This window comes from Delphinapterus leucas, chromosome X (genome assembly GCF_059928025.1).
Source record: "Delphinapterus leucas isolate spDelLeu-1000000601 "Yukka" chromosome X, BTC_Dleu_Yukka2, whole genome shotgun sequence".
Classification (NCBI taxonomy): Eukaryota; Metazoa; Chordata; class Mammalia; order Artiodactyla; family Monodontidae; genus Delphinapterus; species Delphinapterus leucas.
The window spans coordinates 45,985,763-46,009,269 of NC_143150.1; the positions used below are offsets into that span (position 1 = coordinate 45,985,763).

Below are 23,507 nucleotides of genomic sequence, written 5' to 3' on the forward strand. Positions count from 1 at the left end.
TTACTCTCCTTCCCCACATTTTATGATTTTGATGTCCTCTTTTACATCTTCATGTTTATCCTTTTGCTGTTCCTTGTGTTTATCATCGCTTGCACAAATAGGTTTTTTTTCTCTTTTGGATCTGTATACTGGCTAATTTAAGTGATTTACTTTCCAATTGTGATTTCCTCCTTCCTATATCTTCTTGCTTCTTTTCAATTTAGTGAAGACCTTTCAATATTTCTTTTAGGATAGCTTTAGTATTGCTGTATTCTTTTAGTTTTTGCTTGTCTGAGAAATTCTTTATTTCTCCTCCCATTCTAAATGATAATCTTGCTGGGTAGAGCATTCTAGGTTGCAGATTTTTCTCTTTCAAGACTTTGAATATATTTTCCCATTCCCTCCTGTCCTGCAGCATTTCTGTAGAGAAATCAGCTGATAGCCTTATGGGGGTTCTCTTGTAATTAACTCTGTTTTTCTCTTGCTGCCTTTAGAATCCTCTCTTTAACTTTTTCCATTTTATTATAATATGTCTTAGCATAGGTCTCTTTGGGATCATCTTGTTTGGGACCCTCTGCTTCTTGTATCTGGATATCTGTTTCGTTCTTAGGTTTGGGAAGTTTTCAGCCATAATTTCTTCAAATACATTTCCTTTCTTTTTTCTTTTAAATTTAGTTATTTATTTATTTTTGGCTGCATTGGGTCTTTGTTGCTGCATGCAGGCTTTCTCTAGTTGTGGTGAGCGGGGCTACTCTTCGTTGCGGTGCGTGGGATTCTCATTGTGGTGGCTTCTTTTGTTGTGGAGCATGGGCTCTAGGTGTGTGGGCTTCAGTAGTTGTGGCGTGCAGGCTCAGTAGTTGTGGTGCACGGGCTTGGTTGCTCCACGGCATGTGGGATCTTCCCAGACCAGGGCTCGAACCCGTGTCCCCTGCATTGGCAGGCGGATTCTTAACCACTGCGCCACCAGGGAAGTCCCCTTCAAATACATTTTCAATCCCCTTTTCTCTTTCTTTTCCTTCTGGAATCCCCATTATGCATAGATTGGCATGCTTTATATTATCCCGTAGGTCTCTTATATTGCTTTCACTTTTTTTCTTTTTCATTTGGCTTTCTGCCTGCTGTTTTGATTGGGTAATTTCCATTATTCTATCTTCCAGATCACTTATTCTTTCCTCTGCATTATTCATTCTGCTGTTCATTGCCTTTAGCTCAGCTTTTGTCTCGGCAAATGAATTTTCTAATTTTTCTTGGTTCCTCCTTATAGTTTCTCGTTCCTTTTTATAGTAATCTGCATTTCTGTCAATAGCCTTTCTTAATTCCTTTAGTATTTTCATTATCTCCTATTTGAAATCCATGTCTATTAAACTGAAGTGGTCTGTTTCATTGTTTGTTCTTTCAGGACAATTTTCTTGGTCTTTTAACTGGGAATGGTTCCTCTGCTTCTTCATTTTGCTTATATTTCTCTTACCCTGTGAGTTTAGGAGAAACTGTTATCTCTTGGAGGGCTATTTATATGCAGGAGTGTTCCTGCGTAGGTCGTTTGGGTTTAAAATTTTTTTGGCATGAGGGCTGATTTTGGTTTGGTTGTTTGCCATCTCTTTCCTCAGCGTGTGTTGGCTGTGCATGCTCCAGGGGAGATGGCAGGGGTGGGGAGGCAGAGGTTGGTGACTGGTCACAGGACCCTTGGCAGTGGCGGGTCTTACGCACTCCCAGGGAAGTGGGGGCAGTGGCTGGTGCCTGGCCATGGGACCCTTGGTGGCAGTGGGCTGCACACCTTCCTGGGGAGGTGGGGGCAGTGGTTGGCACTGAATCTTGGGACCCTTGATGGTGGCAGTAGTCTGTGCCCAACTCTGGGGTCTGAGACGGCAGTGGTGGCTCACGCCCACCCCTGGAGCTTGTGTAGACAGTGCCTTGCTGCTTGAGAGTGTGTGCTCGGAGAAAGAAGCTCCTATGGTGAGCTCACCCCTCTCCTAGCACACCCCCCAACAATGGCGCCTTGCCTCTCCGGCGGGCCCATGCTTATTCCTGTATTCCCATGATTGTGGCACACCACATCTTAGCCCCCTCAGGCTGTCTCCACGCAGCCAACCCCAGTCCTCTCCCTGGATATGACCTCCGAAGCCCAAGGCTCAGCACCCAGCCCCCACCTGCCCCAGCGGCTGAGCGTCTCAGGCTGGGGAGTGCCAGATGGTGGCACTGACCTTCTGTGCAGGTCTCTCTCCGCTTTGCCCTCCATAAACCAGTTCTTGCACTCTCCTCCAAGGCTCCGAAGCTCCCCATCTGTCCTGGCTTCATCTCCCCACCAGTGAGAGGACTTACCAGTGTGTGGAAACCTTTACTCTTTTGCAGCTCCTTCCCAGGGGCACAGGTCCCATCCCTATTCCTTTCTTTCTTTTTTTTCTTTTGTCCTACCCCGGTACGTGGAGATTTTCTTGCCCTTTTCGAAGTCTGAGGTCTTCTGCCAGCGTTCAGTAGATGTTCTGTGAGAATCGTTCCACATGTAGATGTATTTTTGATGTATTTGTGGGAGGAGGTGAGCTCCACTTCCTACTCCTCCGCCATCTTGATCCGATCCCCTGACCATACCAATTTTTTTTTTTTCTGTACATGGGCCTCTCACTGTTGTGGCCTCTCCCATGCGGAGCACAGGCTCCAGAGGCGCAGGCTCAGCAGCCATGGCTCACGGGCCCAGCTGCTCCGCTGACCATACCAATTTTTGATGAGGATATAGAGCAACTGGAATTCTCATACAGTGCTGGTAGGAATGTACAATGGTGCAGCCACTTTGAAAAACAGTTTAGTAGTGTCTCAAGTTAAATGTGCACCTACCTGTGAGTCAGCCTTTAAATTTCTAGGTATTTACTCAAGAGAAGCAAAAAAATATGTCCTAGAAGATATACAGATTGCCAACAAACACATGAAAGAATGCTCAACATCATTAATCATTAGAGAAATGCAAATCAAAACTACAATGAGATATCATCTCACACCAGTCAGAATGGCCATCATCAAACAATCTAGAAACAATAAATGCTGGAGAGGGTGTGGAGGAAAGGGAACCCTCCTGCACTGTTGGTGGGAATGTAAATTGATACAGCCACTATGGAGAACAGTATAGGGGTTCCTTAAAAAACTAAAAATAGAGCTACCATACGACCCAGCCATCCCACTACTGGGCATATACCCAGAGAAAACCATAATTCAAAAAGAGTCATGTACCACAATGTTCATTGCAGCTCTATTTACAATAGCCAGGACATGGAAGCAACCTAAGTGTCCATCAACAGATGAATAGATAAAGAAGATGTGGCACATATATACAATGGAATATTTACTCAGCCATAAAAAAATGAAATTGTTATTTGTAGTGAGGTGGATGGAGCTAGAGACTGTCATACAGAGTGAAGTAAGTCAGAAAGAGAAAAACAAATACCGTATGCTAACACATATATATGGAATCTAAAAAAAAAAAAAGGTTTTGAAGAACCTAGGGGCAGGACAGGAATAAAGACACAGATGTAGAGAATGGACTTGAGGACACGGGGAGGGAGAAGGGTAAGCTGGGACAAAGTGAGAGAGTGGCATGGACATATATACACTACCAAATGTAAAACCGATAGCTGTTGGGAAGCAGCCACATAGCATAGGGAGGGCAGCTCGGTGCTTTGTGACCACCTAGAGGAGTGGGATAGGGAGGGTGGGAGGGAGACACAAGAGGGAGGGTATATGGGGATATATGTATATGTATAGCTGATTCACTTTTTTATAAAGCAGAAACTAACACACCATTGTAAAGCAATTATATTCCAATAAAGGTGTTAAAAATGTATTAGAAAAAAAATAAAAGAATATGTCCATACAAAGACTTGTACATGAATGTTCATAGTGGCTTTATTTGTGATCACCAAAACCTAGACACAACCCCAGTGTCTATCAACAGGTGAAGGGATAAACTGTGCTTTGTTTATACAGTGGAATACTACTCAGCAGTGGAAAGGAATGGACCACTGATACATGCAACAACATGGATGAATCTCAAAATAATCATGCTGAGTGAAAGAAGCCAAACAAAAAGAGGACATACTGTATGATTCTGTTTATGTAAAATTCTAGAAAAAGCAAGCTAAATTTCAGTGACAGCAGATCAGCACTTACTTGGAGATGGGATGAGGAAGGAGAGATGGATTATGAAGGGGCACAAGGAAGCTTTGGGGAGTGATAGATATGTTCGATAGCTTAATTGTGGTGATGGTTTCACCAGTGTATACATATGTCAAAACTCATCAAACTGCACACTTAAACATGTGCAGTTTATTTATGTCAGTTATAACTCAAGGTGCAAATGGGAAAAAATGACAGAAAAATATAACATTGACATCTTTCCATGTCAGCACCAAGGGTCTGCCTCATTCTTTTTGCTCTCTGTATGGTGTTTCATTGTATGTATGTACTGTGATTTTATCCACACAGCCTTGGGTGGGTGACTCATCTGTTTTAGGTAATGAGGCCCCCCTTTTTCCTTTGCGCATAAGGATGGCTTTTATTTCCTGAACCTGATTAATACATCTGGCATCATTGGTCAGAATGTAATTTCTGAAGCCCATTGCTTCTGGCTGTCTATGACCTCTTGTCTCATTGGGTTCAGAAGACTCTTATTTATCCTAAACATGGAAACAGATTAAGTGGCCATAAATGATCTTTTCCATAAAATTATGGAGCCTCAGAGATAATCTAATTCAACCCCCTTATTTTTACAGAAAAGAAAGCAGGATAAGTGATTTACCTGAGATCATACAGATAGTTAGAGCCCAGGACTCCTGTCTCTTAGTGTATTTTTCTACTGCACAGATGTCAAATAATTGCTTTTTTGCCTTACGGTGGTTTGTATCAGCTTTGGATCAGTACGTATTAATCTTTGGGAAAAAATACAAGCAGAAACACTCTCCATGGGCCATTATTAAACTACCTCTCTAGAGGAATGGTTCTGCTTTAGGTTCTTTATTCTTTGCAGCAAATGGGGAAAAAGAATGGTTCTAAAATAAAAATGAAATCAAACTCCCTGCTATGTCTTCACCTATAAAGCTAATGCATCTCTCAAGAAATGACCGCTGTTTCACCTCTGGCATGCCTTAGGATTTCCACCCCAGCTGTCTGTTTTCATAAAGCTATCTCAAACATCATGTTATGTTAACTTGGAAAGTTTAGTCTCTACTGCCTAAGACGTTATACATTTTGGTTACTTCATTCTTTGCTCATTTGTTATTAGTTCCTTCATTTATTTGATAAATGTCTATGAATGCCTACTATTTTCCAGGCACTGTTTTAGGCAGTGGGATACACTGGTGAAGACAACAAAGTCCCTTGCTTGAGGAGCCTAGATTGGGAGTGGGGGGCACAGACAATAAGGGAATAATCAAGTAAATATATTGTATATCAGATGTTGACAAGCGCTATGGAGAAAAATGAAGTAGATTAAAGGGAGGGAGTGCCAGGAAAGCATATGTGTATATAAGCTGTTTTATCTAGGACAGCAGGGGAAAAGTCTTAATAATATGATGACATTTGAGAGAAGACAGGAAGCAAAGAGGCACAAACCCTTAGAGTATCTGGGGGAAAGAGGTACTTTCTAGGCAGAGAAAGCAGCAGGTATAAAGACCCTAAGGTGAGTTTGTGTTTGGCACGTGTGAGTCATCTGGAACTGGTGAGCAAGTGGGGAGGGTAGGGGATAAAGACAGAGGTGAGGTGAGAAGCAGATCATGTAAGATATTGTTGGCACTTGTAAGGACTCTGTCTTTTACTCCGAGTGAGAAGGAGGGCTCTGAGTGACAGGATATTATTTTTTCTTTTTTTAAATTGGGATAAAATTTACATAACATGAGATTAATCATTTTAACAGTTTTAAAGTATACAGTTGAGTAGCTTTTAGTACTTTCAGAATGTTGTGCAACCATCACCACTGTCTAACTTCAGAACATTTTCATCACTCCAAAAAGAAACCCCGTGCCCATTAAGCAGTCACTCTCCATTTCCCTCAGCCCCTAATCTGCTTTCTGTCTCTATGGATTTGCCTATTCTGGACATTTCCTGCAAATGGAATCATACAGAATATGGCCATTTGTGTTTGGCATTTCACTTAGCATAATATTTTCAAGGTTCATCCATGTTGTAGCATGTGTCAGAACTTCATTCCTTTTTTTTTTTTTTTTTTTTTTTTTTTTTTGCGATATGCGGGCCTCTCACTGCTGTGGCCTCTCCCGTTGCGGAGCACAGGCTCCGGAAGCGCAGGCTCAGCGGCCATGGTTCACGGGCCCAGCCTCTCCGCGGCACGTGGGATCTTCCCGGACCGGGACGCAAACCCGTGTCCCCTGCATCGGCAGGCGGACTCTCAACCACTGCGCCACCAGGGAAGCCCAGAACTTCATTCCTTTTTATTGTCAATAATATTTCATTATATGGCTGTACCACATTTCCTTTATCTGTTCATCTGTTGATGTACATTTGGACTGTTTCCACCTGTTAGCTATTGTGAATAATGCTGCTATGAACATTTGTGTACAAGTTTTTGTGTGGACACGTGTTTTCAGTTCTGTATTGGGGATATATATATATATATATATATATATATATATATATATGATTGATTGATGTTTGGCTGCATTGCGAGGCTTGCAGGATCTTAGTTCCCTGACCAGGGATTGACCCCAAGCCCCCAGCAGTGGAAGCGCAGAGTCCTAACCACTGGACCACCAGGGAATTCCCTGGATTTATATTTTAAAAACTCATTTTGGCTGCTGTGTTGAGGATAGATTGTATGAGGACAAGGGCAGAAGTAGGGAGTTCAGTTAAGAGGCTACTGCAACCATCCAGGAGCTAGGTGATGGTGGTTTAGACCAGAGTAATGGCAGTGGAGGGGGAGAGAACTGGTCATATTCTAGATATACTTTGAAGACAGAGCCAAGAGGATTTGCTAACACATTGGATATGTATTTTGAGAGAACAAGCAGAGTCAAGGGTGATTCTTAAGATTTTTGACCTGAGAAATGAAAGGACAGAGTTGCCATTTGATGAAATTGAGGGAAGAGCAGGTTTGGGGGAGGATTAGGGCTTTGGTTTTAGACTTGCTGTGTTTGAGACACCCCAGCAGAGATGTCAAGTAGGATGTTGGAAATAGAAGTCTGGCGTTTGAGTAAGAGAGAAATTTGGGAATTGTTAGTTTATAGAGCATATTTAAAGCCATGAGACTAGATGAGATCATTTAGGGATAATTCTAGATAGTGAAGAGAAGCAGCCCAAGGAATAAGCGTGGACACAATCCAAAGATTAGAGGTCTAGGAGGTGAGGAGAGACCAGCAAAGGAGATTGATAAGGAGCAGCCAGTGAGGTCAGAGGACCAGGAGAGTGTGGGATCCTGGAGGCCAAGTGAAATTACTTGAGACACTTCAGGAAGAATGATTTTTTTTTCCTTTTCTTGTTCTCACAAATTCCTTGAGGTAAGGGATCCAGGAATTGTGTCCTTCCCTTTAGAGATGAGGGCTGCTGTTTTGAGTGCCCAGGGTCATCCTTCATTAAGCTGAAAAGGAATTCTGGTCTTCTGAATAATATCTTCAAAGCATACTGCTTATTTATGTATACACTTTATGCCCCACTGAGGGCATTTAGTCAAAAATTCAGTCAAAAAATAATTGAGTGCCCACTCTATGCTAGTCTTTCTTCTAGGCATTGGGAACGCAGCAGTGAACAAAATATGTGGTCACTGATCTCCTGGAACTTACTCTAATGGAGGAGAAAGACATTAAACAAATCATTTGTTTAAATTATTGAACAAATTAAGTAATTTATATAAAAGACATAAAAAGTTACATATATGATAACTGCTACCAAGGCATCAGGGTGCTTTAGGAGCATATTAGGAAGGTTACTAATCCAGACTTGGGGTGGGGGCATGGTCAGAGAGATCTCCAGAAACTGACATATAAGGAGAGACCAGAAGAAGCAATAGATTTAGCCAGAAGTTTCAAGTAAACAAGAAAAATGGCCATTGTGGCCATCCCAGGCAGAGAAAAGAGGGAAGAAGAAGAGCTTTGGCACATTCAGGGAACCAAAAGAGCTTCATCATTCTGGAATGTAAAGTATAAGGAGAGGTGGAGGGTGAAAGATGAGTCTGCAGACGTGAGCAGGGGTCAACTCATAAGGATTTTCTTGCCATGCTAAGGAGTTTGAACTCAATCCCAAGAGCAATGGGGAACCACTGGGCAGTTTTAAAAGCATACTCAGCTCTTAGAAAGATCACTTAGGCTACCATTGTGAAAGGTTGGAAGGAAGCCTGCCTCCCGGCAAGAGAGCCCACTTCCTTTATGTGTTGGCTCTTGGTTTTTATTCTAGTGTTCCATTTGAAGTCCCCAAGCTGAAAAGTGGAAAGAGTGCCCTGGAGGCTGAGAGTGAGAGTGTGGATAGCTACATGGCTGACTCGGATAGCACGTCCAGGTGAGATGCCCCCAGTCCCTGCTGCTTTGCTCAGCCGAGCTCCCATTTTGTTCTCTAGCGCCAGGGTGCGGGAATCCACTGCCTTCAGTGTTCCTGACTTCTGTCCTCAGCAAGGCGAATGAAGTATTTTCTCTGACGTTGCCACAAGTCTTCCAGTAGCACTTCTACTGTTGGCTCTGAGCACAGCCTTCTGGAACATGCTAACTTGCACAGGCTGCTGCACCTTGGAGGAGTCTTCCTGGACCAGCAGCAACGGATGCTGCTATCCCTTAGGCTTGGGGGTTTGAGTGTTTGTGTTTGTACAGAGTTGCTTATCTAATCATCTACATTCCTTCAAAGTAAATCAGATGTGAAGTTTACCTTCTGGATTTGGTTATGGCAATGGCCTCAAGCCAGTGGCTCTCTTTCCATAGAGCTTGGGTCCCTAGACAGAAGGGGAAGGGGAGAAGGTGATTTTATTATAGCTTCTGTATCTGCCTCCAGGAGAGACTCTCTGGATAAATCTGGCCTCTTTCCAGAATGGAAGAAGATGTCTGCCCCCAAATCTCAAGTAGAAAAGGTAAGCTTTATTTATTGGTTGGTCGATCTCTGTCTCTCTTTTGTCTGTCTTTGTCTGTGTATGTCTCTCTGTCTTTCTTTTACCTTCCTCAGGAAGAATTTAAATCAAGAGTTCAAACAAATTTTAGTTCAGATTCCCTTGGGAGCATTTTCTAAAGTTTTGGTTGAAACATGTGAGAAAATAGGTTTTGTACAATTTCCTAGGATTAAGTCCTAAGAGTAATCTTTCCTTTAAGTTTGTCATAGTTTAGTGAAAATCTGGGCCTTCTTCCTTACTCCACTCTTCCACCTACTCAACTGTCTTTTTCCATTTCCTTGCCCTTACCTCTTCCTAGGAAGCTCAGCCTGGGGGTCAAAATGTGGTATCTGTGGACGAGGGTGAAATGATATTCAAGAAGAACACCAGAAAAATCCTCAGGCCTTCAGGTAGCTGGTTTCCCTTCATGGCCTTTTGAGATTGAAGTTCTGAGTACTTGGTGGGTTATTCGTACGGAGAAGAGTAGGTTTCTTTTGATTTGGTTTTCGGCCTTCCACTCAGAATACACTAAATCTGTGATTGATCTTCGCCCGGAAGATGTGGGGCATGAAAGTGGCTCCTTGGGAGACAGAAGCAAATCTGTCCCAGGTCTCAGTGTGGATATGGTAAGTACCCTTGTATTTCACTTGGTCACTATATGAAATTTTATATATCTAAAGTTGACTTTACTGCCTGATACTCTCAATTCACCTGTTTCTTTAGGAAAAGGTAACATGAATCTTGATTTCCCCCTCAATTTCTTTTTTTTTTTCAGTATCCCCCTCAATTTCTAAAGTAAATCTAGTTGCTGAATTGCTTGAAGAAAAAGACTATCTTTCACTGTCTCTTTTATTTTCTAAACATTGCTTGATATATGGTTGGGGGCTCAAATAAATACTTATCTTGAATATAATGTAAAGAGATGGCTGGGTTGGGGCAGTCAAATGAGAAAGAGATATTCTTATCTTATTATTTTGTGATTTGAGAAGGGTAGTTGGAATATAGTTTGGAAGCCTGAAATGGGGAAACATAAAGATAAGTATATATGTGTGCATATGACACCTCAGAGCTTATCAACAATTATGGCCCCTACTAAAGGAAGGATATTCATCTTTGAACTTTTTCTTATTTTTATTAACTCTGAATCTGTATTTATTTTTCAAGGAAGAGGAAGAGGAAGAAGAAGAAGACATTGACCACCTGGTGAAGTTGCATCGTCAGAAGCTAGCCAGAAGCAGCATGCGAAGTGGCTCTTCCATGGTAAGTTCTATTAGTTCTGTGGCTATGGACATGTTGGGATACCAGGAAGGATGGAAGTGCCTCCCTAGAGCAGGATCAGGACCTGGGGAAATTCTCCTAGTCACTCTTTCTAGCTAAGTGAGATGCATTTGTTTGTTCCTTTCCTCAGTTTAGACCATAGTTGCTTAGTGCACAGTTAGGTGGCTTTCTCAGCCTCTGCCCTGGAGATTCTTACATCAGGTAGTTAGAGCTAGAGATGTTCATCATAGCCTTGTGAACAGTAACCCATAACTTCTCCCTTAAAAAGGTACCCAGGGGCTTCCCTGGTGGCGCAGTGGTTGAGAGTCCGCCTGCCGATGCAGGGGACACGGGTTCGTGCCCCGGTCCGGGAGGATCCCACATGCCGCGGAGCGGCTGGGCCCGTGAGCCATGGCCGCTGGGCCTGTGCGTCCGGGGCCTGTGCTCCGCAACGGGAGAGGCCACAACAGTGAGAGGCCCACATACCGCAAAAAAAAAAAAAAAAAAAAAAAAAAAAAAAAAAGGTACCCAGGCCATGAAGTGAGCAAGATCAGGTTTCTTCATCAGAGCATGTACCAAGTCTCACATTCAAGGGCAGTGAGTGCCATGAGAAGGGCCTTGGCAGGGTTAATTGGCATCAGGATATGATTAAGGAACAACAGCATCAATCAGAATCATGAAGTTAAAGGGACATTTAAGAATCAGGGCCTAGTTCTGTCATAAGTGTGAAGATTGATGTTTAGGGGAAACAGAATCAGAAAGCAGGGTGATTAGATGGTCCCACTCACACATAAGAAGAGAACAGTGGGCTTGCAGAGTCAATTATTACCTGAGAGGAAGGTATCTTTTCACTTCTGTTGGGATTTTCCCCCCAATTCTGATGCAATCACTTTTCTCTGTAGGTCTTGACAGACATAAGGTGGATAAAAGAAACGCACAGATAATTAAGGCCCCTTGTTTTAATTAGTAACTGACCCCTTCTAGCCAGCATTGTAGCATATATAACATACACCAAAATTGGACTGAGCTGCGTCTTACCTCTACTCCTTGCCCACCTTCTGGGGCAGTTGAAAATTAACAGTAAAATGTGTAAAAAGAGGGGAGAAGAGCAGCTCGGAGCCTAGGTGAGCCGTGAGCTGATTGATGAACCTGAGCAGCTGTGCGTGTGCCCTTAGCTGTCTCTTATACTCTGGGTACAAGACGACTGGCAGTACTGGCTGGTTGGTTGCAGGGGGCTTTTGTTTTCTTCAGTGACTATGGCTTTCTCATGAGGGAAAATGTTAGCAATGTGGCGGGGGGAGTGTGCCTTCGCCAGATGTTTGTGGGTGCTTTATCTTTTTTTGTTTGGTTGGTTTTTTGTTTTGTTTTGTTTTGTTTTTTGCCACGCCACACGGCATATAGGATCTTAGTTCTCCCACCAGGGATTGAACCCGTGCCCTCTGCGTTGAAAGCACAGAGTCTTAACCACTGGACCACCAGGGAAGTCCCTGTTTGTTCTTTTCTTCCAGTTTTATTGAGATATAACTGACATAAAGCACTGTGTAAGTTTAAGGTATACAGCATAATGATTTGACTTACATATATCATGAAAAGGTTACTGCAGTAAGTTTAGTGAACATCCATCATCTTATATAGATACAAAATTAAAGAAATAGAAAAAATTTTTTTCCTTGTGATGAGAACTCTTAGTATTTACTCTCTTAACAACTTTAATATATAACACACAGCAGTGATAATTATATTTATCATGTTACGCATTATATCCCTAGTACTTATTTATCCTATAACTGGAAGTTCATACCTTTTGACCACTTTCATACAATTCCTTCTCCCCTGACCCCTTGCCTCTTATAACCACAAATCTGATCTCTTTTTCTGAGTTTTGTTTGTTCGTTTGTGTTTGAAGTATAATTGACCTACAACACTATGTTAGTTCCTGTTACACAACATAATGATTCGATATTTCTGTAAATTTCAAAACGATCACCATGGTAAGTCTAGTTACCATCTGCCATGTGGGTGCTTTATCTTCAGAGTACGATTGGCAGCATGATGAGCATTTATAGCGAAGCTGGCGATTTCGGGAACATCTTTGTGACTGGCAAGATTTCCTTTTCCCTGAAGTATGAGCAGCAAACACAGGCTCTGGTCATTCACGTGAAGGAGTGCCACCATCTGGCCTATGCTGACGAAGCCAAGAAGCGCTCGAACCCGTGAGTGCTTCTGGACCCTGCGCGGTGCTTGGAGATGATCAGACCCCAGCATCTCTCTGGGCACCCTTGAATCGAGGCTCTCACTTCCTGGGCAGACAGGGAGGTGTGATTGAGAGTGGTTAGGGGAGATGTGGGAAAAGGACCAGGATTGGGAAAATGCAAGAATGGCAGGTCTAAGAGGACTCGATGTGACATTTTCATTTCATCATGGCATATGTATATGGAGAGGAAGAAAATAAGGAATGGGCTTCCAAAAAGACAGCAAATTACTCAGTATTCTCCTTGGTTTTTAGATATGTGAAGACTTATCTTCTGCCTGACAAATCCCGCCAAGGAAAAAGAAAAACCAGCGTCAAGCGGGACACCATTAATCCGCTATATGATGAGATCCTCAAAGTAAGTATCTAGAGCCCGAGAGGGTATGAGAATTTGATCTGTCTCGTGTGCTAAGCTGTAGCTATTCCTCTGCTACGTGGGTGGTCGACATGGTTTTCAGTGGCCATGTCTGTGTTTGAGGATATACTATGGGCATATCTGTTCACGTCCTGACCCCCCAGAGAAGAGAACAAAGCTGATCTGACTTTCTTGGATTATTGTGAAGTTGGAGGTCCACGTGGCCACAAATCTCATTTTAAAGAGTCATTTGCGATCAGGAGTCTCCCTGGCAGTTCTTTTTGAATATTCCAGTGTTCTCTCCCCCACTGAAGGAAAAATTCATATTCCAGGTCCTCCGATGGAATATGGTAGGTTTTTGTGAAACGGGGTAAGTGGAGGCTTTGAGGGAGGAAACTCAAAGTGCTTAGGGACTAAAGTGATTTGATATTCAAGACTATGGACTTTGAGTATGGTTGCTCAGATTTTGGAGTAATCTTTTTCTGAGGAATTACCGTGAACTAATCATCTTGGGCTTCTTCTTTCCTTTCACAGTATGAGATCCCAGAATCTCTCCTGTCCCAGACGACTTTGCAGTTCTCGGTTTGGCATCATGGTCGTTTTGGCAGAAACACTTTCCTTGGAGAGGCAGAGGTCCAGATGGATTCCTGGAAGCTTGATAAGAAACTGGATCATTGCCTACCTTTACATGGAAAGGTAGTCTGCTTTAACAACTCCTTAACAGAGTTTGGATCTGAGGTAGAATTGCCTGCAGTGACTTCTGCTGGGACAGTTTTGAATGCAGTCTGTGGAGTTCTAGCACACCCTGCTGGGGTTACTGAGTTTAACAGTAATTTCAGATGCCATGGTTTTCCTTTGAAGTCTTTCATATGTGTGCCAAGCTTTGCCTCCTGATCTTCCAGAGTCTGGGCGTATCCTAACATCCTAACTTGTGCCTCTTCTCCAAGCTAACTTTTTGGGTGTATCCTAATCTGCACTGGTTTTCCAAACTACCCTTTTCACTAAAGAAGTGGGAAGTAAAGCAACTCACGGAGTTCCAATTGCTGTGCTCTTGGTCACACAAGCCAGGGACAGTTTTACTTTGGAGATGGCATCTCGGGTGAGAGTGTGGCAGTGTGCATAATAGTACCTGGGATCTGAGTGCAGACCTGGATTTGAATCCAGGCCCTGTGATTTACCAGCTAGGTAAATCACCTAAATTAAAGGTAACTTACAGGACTTCCCTGGTGGTCCAGTGGGTAAGACTCCACGCTCCCAATTCATGGGGCCTGGGTTCGATCCTGGTCGGGGAACTAGATCCCACATGCATGCCGCGACTAAGAGGTTACCTGCTGCAACTAAGAGTCCGCATGCCACAACTATGATCCTGCATGTCACAACTAAAAGATCCCACATGCCGCAACTAAAAGATCCCACATGCCTCAGTGAAGATCCCGAGTGCCACAACTAAGACCCAGTGCAGCCTAAATAAATAAATAAATATTTAAGAAATAAAAGAAAAAGATAACTTAGGTAAGTCACCTAACTTCTGTGGGCCTTAGTTCCTTCACCTATAAAGTGGAAATGATAATAATATTGCTCTTCTGCAGGATCATATACAGAATACCAATCAGTGCCTGGCACATAAAAGACATTCAATAGGTTACTGTCACCCTGGTTAAGATGAAATGCTAAAACAGAGTTAGGACTTCTTGATTATCAGAACTGTTCAATGGCAAGGTTCTTCTGTAAAACTTTTTTTACACTAGCATTTTCAATGCTAAAAATAGTACATGTTACATAGAATGCCTTTGGAAAGATGGACACGAAACTAGTAGTAGTGGCTGCCTCTAGGAAGAGAGACTGAGGTGGGAAGGTTTAGTTTTCTCTATATGCCCTTTTATAACGTTTGAACTTTTTATCAGGTCTACGTATATTGCTTATCAAGAACATTAAGAATAAAAGGATTTATGTGCACGATTCAAAATTAAAACAACATGGAAGTGTATAAAAAGAAAAATAGGTTATTTCCATTCCATAGAAATACTACTGTTATCAACTACTTGGATATCTTTATAGAAATTTTGTATTAAGCAGCACAGATATATATACATATGGATTTATATTTTTCCTTTTTACACAAATGGGCTCTTATCATTGTGTATATATATCTTGACTTTTCATTTAACAATGTGTCATTTACCATGGACATTTTTCTATGCCATCACTTACAGATTTATCTCATTTTAACTGCTGGATAGTATTCTTCATGTACCTATATTATAATTTATTTACAATCCCCCCACCAATGGGTATTTAAATTGTTTGCCTCTTTTTTTGCTATTAAAACTATGCTATAATATATCTCGATCCTCTTTTGTGAGTGTAACTGTAGGAGAAGTTTCTGGTGGTGAAATTGCTGAGTCAAAGGAAATGTACATCCAGTATTTTGATAGCTACTTCCCTCCAAAAAATAGTAGCAATATTAAAAATGTCCCTAGGAAAGCAGTTATCACCAAACTATAGCATATTATTAGAAATTTAGAATTTCTGAAGCATTTGGCATATAAGATATTCTCTCTGGGCCTACAGTTGATATAATTATATTGGAAATGTCACTGTAAGCCATCATGAACTACTGCCAATAAAAAAATGTCTTATATAAAAAGAAAAACCTGCACTAAAATGGAGCTGTTTGCTCTTTGCAATTATTTTGAGCCAGAATGAAAATATGCTACTGAAACAAATACGCCAATTATGCCAATTTCCAGCTAAGGCTAAACTCCAACTTTTAAGAGTCCACTAAAGTTCACAATCTAGAGACTAATAAATTGTGTAGACATTTTATAAACAACAAAAAGACCACTCCAGTATTACATATCTATTTTAACTGAAAACATTCTACATTTATTGTCTCTGATTTTTCTTTTTTTGCCCTAGTGATCCGTTTGCTCCCATTCAGTTTTCTCTTCCTGGCATCCACCTCCCTGTTCTTCTGTGTCTCTCCCATACACTACACTTCTGTGCATTCTGGGTATGTGGTACATTTTTCCAAACCAGTGGGGATTATACCTTCCTTGCATTGCCATGCTCAGAGTTGAGGCCTTAGGTTAGAGGAGCCCCAGTGAACACGGGCAGTGAAAGAGCACCTCTGATCTGCACCAGCTCATGCTCTGGGTACCAAGGCCTAAGGGACAGAGCCATGCTGAGAGAGCCAGTAGAGTGAAGCAGTCCTGCTGCCCACGGCCACTTGCTGCTCATCCCACATATCCACTCATTCACTCTTGCATTCATTCAGGAAATATTTGTGGAGCATCTACTATGTGCCAGGTACATTGCTAAGTGTTGGGCATACTAGGATGAACAACAACAAAAAGGCTTGATTCCTGTCCTCCTGGCATTTAGATTCTAGTGGTAGATGCAGTCATTAATCAAAAGTAACCTAAACAAATGTAACATTAAAAATTGCGGCATATTCAAATCCTTGTAACAGAGTTTCACCTAGCCCTCAAATCTTTGCAAGCTCTCTTTTAAAAAAGACTTTTTATCTTTGAAAATCATACAAGTGATACATGCCATTCTCATTAAAAAGACACTATCGATATAGACAGAGTAAAAAGTGAAAGCCCTCTTTCTTTTCCCCATTCTACTCCCCTCCTTAGAAGATACAGGTGTTATGTCTGTATGCTTCTGGGTTTTTCTATGCAGTGTAGTATAGTGCTTAAAACCATGGATTCTGGGACCAGTCTGTCTGAATTTGAATCCTGGCTCTGCCAATTACTGGGTGACCTTGGGCAAGTTACTTAACTTCTCTGTTCCTCTGTTTCATAATCTGTAAAATGGGGATAATTGTACTCATGTCATAGGGACTATCTTGAGGATTAAACAAAATGATATAATTAAAATACTATAACAGTACCTGGCACATAGTAAGTACTATATGAGTGATAATGATAATAATCATTATTTACATACATATATATTTACATATACAAATATGAATATATTTTAATATAAGTGGGATGCTTTTTCTGCATCTTGCCCTGTTGACTTAACAGTACATCTTGGATATCTTTCTATATGTCAGTGTGTAGAGTTTCACTGCATCCTTTTTGATGATTGCACACCATATGCCATACAATGGCATTAAAATCACTCATTTAACCTTTCCTGTACTGATTGACATTTAGGTTGTTTCCACTTTGGGGCTATCACTAACAATGTTGGTAGCAAGATTCTTTGTCATGGTGTCAGTCCCCTGTCAGTTTGTATGGTAACTTTGCTGGCAGACCTTTGAGGGTATTTGGAATCTAGTAATGGTATCCCCAAAGTAGCAAAATAGTAGGCATTGCGGAAGACTCTTTGTTAGTTCTTCCTCAGCTCCTTCGGAAGAAACTGCCTTAGAATCCTGTGGCTGCCATGGCCTAGGGATCGTGGATGGTATTCATAAGGAGAAGGATCCTTTTATGCTGTGAAACTGTTCTTGGGGGTAATTTTAGAATCTCCTCAGCGAGAGGTCTCAACAACTCCTGAACAGCCCAGCTTGACCTATTGGGTTTCCCTGTGTTTCAGATCAGTGCTGAGTCCTCGACTGGCTTGCCGTCACACAAAGGCGAGTTGGTGGTATCATTGAAATACATCCCAGCCTCCAAACTCCCTGTTGGAGGTGACCGGAAGAAGAGTGAGTTTTCTTTGGGGCCCTGGATTTAGCTCTTAGTTTTCTGCACAAGATCTGTGCGAGGTGGTGCTGGCTAGTGGCTAGCACTATTGGAGAGACCAGATTACGATGCACACTGGATCATTTTCTAGGGAAGATTCCTTTACTAAGTAAGCCATTTCTGTTTTTCAACCAGAAGGGAATGCCTTAAGAGTTGGATTCTCTTTTTTGTTTTTATGTTGTTGTTTTGTTTTGTTTTTGATGCCATTAAACTAACTTGGTCTTGGTCCAGCTCTGACAGGCTACTAAGAGGTCAGAACAGAACAGAAACTTCAGGACTGAGAGAGGGTGGTTGGAAAGGGTGGTGTATAAGTATAAGGGACAGGAAGTTGAAGGCTGAGGAAGAGTAAATCAACATACCAGGCATAGTGACTGTGGATATGTAGGTGAATAAGACACTATATTTGCCCTCCCTTGCACAGTTTATTTTAGAAAGTAATATAGTCATCTGCTAAAAGAACACAGATAAGGCAGTGATGAATTCTGTCTGGTTATATTTGGGAGAATTTTAAAGAGGAAGTAATGATGATACTGGACTTAAGACTTTACCAGGAAGAAAAAGAAGAGGATGGGGTGAGAAGAGCATTTCCAGAAGAGGAGATAGCATGAGCAAAGGTTTGAAAAAGGCATGGTAAATGGGGGGTTGTATGTAAGTGTGAGGCAGTGAACTTCTTAGTTGAGTGGGGCTAGAATTATGGTATATAGATGTGGAAGTAGGGCTGGAATTGTTGGTGAGGCTGCAGCCTAGCTGAAAAGGGCCATGAATGTAATGGTAAGGAGTTGAACTTGACACTTTGGCAACGGGAAGCCAAGTTCTTAAAAAGTTACCTGCAGCAAAGTCTAATCTATAGGATTTGGGGAAGTCAGTGAGATTCCCAAGGAGGGTGTGCAGGATAACTAGAGAAGAGAGGCAAGGATAGAACCAGAGGGAACACTTTAGAGAATGAAGATGGGAAGAGAAGCCAGTGAGGTGGAGGCTTATCAGGGGAGAGCAATGCCGGGAGAGAGCTTGAAGAAGGGAGCGGGTGTTGTCAACAGTATTGAAATACCACTGGCATGTCGGGCCCAATGAGAAGACACAGCTTATCGGCATTAGATTACATTTTCAGTGGATCAGTGGAAGCAGATGCCAGATTTCACTAGAAACTAGGTTGAGTGAATGAGGCAAAGAAATAGAGGCAGTGAGTGTGGACTCTTTTTTTCCAGGATAATTGATGGTGAAAGAAAGGAGAGCCAGGGAGGACAGCTTGAATAGGAGATAAGGTTGAAGGGAAATTTACTTTTAAAAGGATTTTTTAAAGCCAGAGGTGAGATTAGCATATATTTAGACTGAGAGGATGGGACCAGTAGAGAATGAGATATTAAAAATGGGAGGTGGGGGTTGAAATTGATGATGCCTGATGGGTCTTGTTGATGTGGGGATGGGATCCAGAACACAAGTGGTGGAGTTCCCTTTTTTCAATCATTCAGCAAACATCAGGAAACTTTATTTCTCTATGCCTCAATTTTCTCATCTGTAAAATGAGGAGAATGATGGTATATATCTCATATGGTTGTTTTGAGGAATAAATGCTTAATGTTGAATCAGGCACATAGCCAGTTTTCAATAAGCCTTTGTTGCTATTGTTATGACTTGAGCACCTATTTCTCGCTGTTAGGCGCTATGCTAGGTACTGAGAATACAAGACAGGTGTGGTCCACTTATCATGGAAGTTGCTGTCTTCAGGAACAAGGAGAGGAAGTGCTATGTAGATAAAGCTTGAGAGAAATGTGGAGGTGTCAGAACTCACTTGCTATGTCTGACATCCCTTCCAGGTACAGGTGGGGAAGGGGGAGAGCTCCAGGTGTGGATCAAAGAAGCCAAGAATCTGACAGCTGCCAAATCAGGAGGGACTTCAGACAGCTTTGTGAAGGGGTGAGTCCCTGGACCAGCACCAAACTAACCAGTTTCAGGACATGAGAGTTAAGAGAGGAACCCAATTTAACCTTTCTCTGTAGATATTATCCCTGTGTGTCCTGCCACCTCCAGCAACCAACTTGTTCCTGAAATTAGGTAATGGCACAACCTCCGCTACCACGTTTCCACTGGTCTGAGCTCAGTTTGGGCTGGGCTGTAGTGTTGATTTCCAAAAAGGAGGGTGGTAGACAGTTAGGTCTGACTTTTCCTTTGTTATAGATTTATGCTCTTAATTAATCCTGAATAAAAATCTGTGTTCCCTGACTGTCAAGACCTGGGGACTCAGGACTTTGTTCCCCACAATATTTAAGCAATGGCAGCTTTCCCCAAGTTACAGCTCAACCTACTGACTTAAGTTCTCTAGCAAATCATGTCTGGCTATGCCTATGCTTATTACTGTTGTTTTTATTAAACAGGACTTTTCCCAATAGAAGTGGAACCAAATATTCAAAACCTATTTTTGATGGCATATAGACAATAGCTCCCTAATAATATTGTATTAATTTTCTCTCCAGGTAAAAGGAATTGAATCGGGTGAATGATCTAGTGGAGGTGGTAGGAACTATGCTTCAGCAGATTCAGAGGAGGGAGAGTGTGTCCTCGGATCTGAGTGTTGACTCAACTTCCTGGGCTAGGCCTGTGGGAGGGGAAAGGGAAATTTAGATAGATATCGCCAGCTTTGAGTAGGTTGTTGATTCCTCCGCACCCTCTGCCAGATACCTCCTTCCCATGAGGAACAAGGCCAGTAAGCGTAAAACTCCTGTGATGAAGAAGACCCTGAATCCCCACTACAACCATACATTTGTCTACAATGGTGTGAGGCTGGAAGATCTCCAACACATGTGCCTGGAACTGACTGTGTGGGACCGGGAGCCCCTGGCCAGCAATGACTTCCTGGGCGGAGTCAGGCTGGGTGTTGGCACTGGTGAGAACCTCTCCCCCACCCTCACTGTCTTCAAGGTCTCTTAGATATTTCACTCTGAATAGACCCATCACCCTCCCTACACAGCTCCACTATGTCAGGAGTTGTCTTCTTTCAGTTAACATTCAGCCAGTGTTTACTGAGGGCCTATTATGTGCAGGGCTGGGGGGAGGCTGAGCTCCTGCACTTTCATGTGTACAGGTAAATGGGACCCTGATTTCCAGGAATGCCATCATCTTCCCACTGAAAACATATAAAAGCCTTCATATATCTGTACCTCTGATTTCCACCTTCCATCCTGTTACATGAAAGAAGGGTCCTTCCTAGCAAGGGCCAAGCTCTTCCCAAGTGTTCTAGATCACACCCTCTCCTTCTCAGTGACCTTACTTCTGGAATCTCCTATCTATCCTATCTGACCAGTTTTATTCTCTCTACCTCCCTATTGGAGGAGAAAGTACATATACTCTGGTATTTCCAGTCTTAATAAACAGAAACAAACCTTCCCTTGACCCCACGTCTCCCCTCTGATTTCTTAAAGAGTGGTTTCCATGGCCTCAGCTCTCCTTTAGTCTTCAATCCACTGTGATCTGACTTCTGTCCCACCATTCCACTGAGTAACTGCTTATGCCAAAATTTTGTTTTCATCATCCTAGAATTCTCATGCTATTTAGCATAGCTGATCACTCCCTTTTTCTTGAAATACTTTGCTTCTCTTGACACCACACTTTTCTTTGGGACATCCTCATTCTCTACCCAAACTCTAAATATTGGTGCTCTCAAGGCTTAGTCTTGAATTCTCCTTTCTTTCTCTACAGTCTCTGCATTCCTGTGGCTGTAAATATTACTTGTATATTAATAATTCATACAAAGCATTTAACACAAAGCATCTAGAATGATGTTCTTACACATGTAAGCCAGTTCATGTCAGTCCCCTACTTCAAACACTTCAGGGGCTCCTACTGCACTTAGAAAGCAATCCAAAGTTCTCACCATGCCAATAGGCCCCTGTGTCTAGACCCTCTGTTCCTTTATGATCCATCATATAGTACTACTTGCTCACTATGCTCCAAACACAATGACTTGCTTTCTTTTCTCCAAGTATACCAAGCTTCTCCCCACTTCATAACCTCTGCAATTAGTGCTCCCTCTGTCTGGGAAGGCTGGTTCCTTCCAGTCCTTCAGCTCCTGACTATATGTCTCCTTCTCAGAGGGGCTCTCAGATCACTTAATCTAAGCGAGGCCTTGATCTAGGTACTACAAGTCACCCTGTTTATTTGCTTCATGACACGTACCTCACTATCTGGAATACTGTTGTTGATTTACTTGTGTATTTTCTGTCTTCTATATTCAAATGTAAGCTGCCTGTGGGCAGGACTTTTTCTGCTTTGTTTACTACTGTATCTCCAGAGCCTAGAAGAGTACTTGGTACACAGTAGGCACTTGATAAATGTTTGTCGAATGAATGAATATACAAGAGAATAGAAATGAGGCCCCATATGATCTGAACTTCAAGCCTGGAGTCTACAGCCAGAAAATAAAGGTGTTCAGCTTCCTTCCTTCCTTCCTTCCTTCCTTCCTTCCTTCCTTCCTTCCTTCCTTCCTTCCTTCCTCCCTTCCTCCCTCCCTCCCTCCCTCCCTCCCTCCCTCCCTCCCTCCCTCCCTCCTTTCTTCCCTCTTTCCTTCCTCCCTCTCCCCCCTCTCTTCCTCCCTCTCCCCCTCTCTTCCTCCCTCTCCCCCTCTCTTCCTCCCTCTCCCCCCTCTCTTCCTCCCTCCCTCCCCTCCCCTCCCTTCCCCTCCCCTCCCTTCCCTTGTCAAGTTGGCAATAACAGAAGGGCTATAGCTGTAACAGCCTTAGAATAAGAAGTCTCGAGCTACCGTGTGCTGTTTCGAGTCTCATTTCATCAACTTTAAGTCTCTTGACGGAGTCTCAAGAGCACAGAAATAGCTGTGCAAAATCAACAGGGAGCCATTCTCAGACTGCTGTCCCCATCAGCCCATCTTCATAGCGCACTGTCTTTTATGGGGTGCTATCCTTAATGCATAACCCATATTTCTCAGTAGGCTGAGGAATGGGGTCCCTGTTCAGCCTCCCCTGGTGTTTCTCCTTAGGGATCAGTAATGGGGAAGTGGTGGACTGGATGGACTCGACTGGGGAAGAAGTAAGCCTATGGCAGAAGATGCGACAGTACCCAGGGTCTTGGGCGGAAGGGACTCTGCAGCTCCGTTCCTCGATGGCCAAGCAGAAGCTGGGCTTGTGAGCCCCTATCCTCTGCAGGTCCAACCTTGTCTAGGGCAAGTCAGAGGAAGCAAAGAAACCAAGGGTGAAGATTTATAATTTAGTGTGTGTGTGTGTGTGTGTGTGTGTGTGTGTGTAAACGTGTATTTCTACAAATCTCATTATGCTAGAGTGATGTAGACTATCCCTTTTTAAAGCAGGCTCAAAAATAAGCGTCTCTTCAAAATGTTTTTATTTGTGCATAAAGTACTATATATTTTCAGAGTCCATGTTTCTTATATCTTTATGAGATTTAATTAACTTATCTTTTAAAACAACTTTTTATCACCTGTCTTGCTATCCTGGTTCTTCCTTCCCCAGGAAGCCCCGGCTGCCTTTGGCACTCATACTGGTCTGTGTTTCAAGGTGTGCCTGGTCTGAGGCCAAGGCTCCGGGAAGCAGGGGTGGGTTACAGAAGATGGGGTGGAAGACAGAAGATGGGAGAGAGGTGAGTAGGTCCATCCCGCCTTCTCCAATTTATGCTTTTAACTCCATTTCTACCTTGACACATTTCTGGAACTTGGCTTTTAACTCTTCTTGTTTGTAGCAGTTTCCACCTTGCTTGGGTCAAATGCTTTTCTTGGAAATGCTAAGAAAATGTCTAAGTTGCTTCCAGTTCTGAAAACCTTCCCTAGACCTTTGGGGAACCCTTATAACAGAGCTGCTTTAGGAGAGCACTTTAATTAGATAATGGCCTTTGGACTGGGTCATGGGCATGCCCAGTAAGGGCTTCTCAGTGGTCCCTGAGGACCAGTGA

The 23,507-nt window shown here is 42.6% G+C and overlaps 1 protein-coding gene across 1 annotated transcript in view; it reads left to right on the forward strand.

Moving 5' to 3' along the window:
* The window catches only part of SYTL4 (synaptotagmin like 4), a 44,897-nt gene extending 21,693 nt beyond the window's left edge, over positions 1–23,204 (forward strand). Inside the window, exons 5-16 of the mRNA XM_022580778.2 lie at positions 8,362–8,463; positions 8,947–9,022; positions 9,357–9,447; positions 9,560–9,663; positions 10,202–10,297; positions 12,329–12,507; positions 12,801–12,903; positions 13,435–13,596; positions 17,452–17,560; positions 19,412–19,511; positions 20,270–20,478; positions 22,585–23,204. Coding sequence (XP_022436486.2) covers positions 8,362–8,463; positions 8,947–9,022; positions 9,357–9,447; positions 9,560–9,663; positions 10,202–10,297; positions 12,329–12,507; positions 12,801–12,903; positions 13,435–13,596; positions 17,452–17,560; positions 19,412–19,511; positions 20,270–20,478; positions 22,585–22,733 — 1,480 coding nt within the window. The 3' untranslated portion in view covers positions 22,734–23,204. The remainder of the gene's footprint in view (positions 1–8,361; positions 8,464–8,946; positions 9,023–9,356; positions 9,448–9,559; positions 9,664–10,201; positions 10,298–12,328; positions 12,508–12,800; positions 12,904–13,434; positions 13,597–17,451; positions 17,561–19,411; positions 19,512–20,269; positions 20,479–22,584) is intronic.
* The last annotated feature ends 303 nt before the right edge of the window (positions 23,205–23,507 follow it).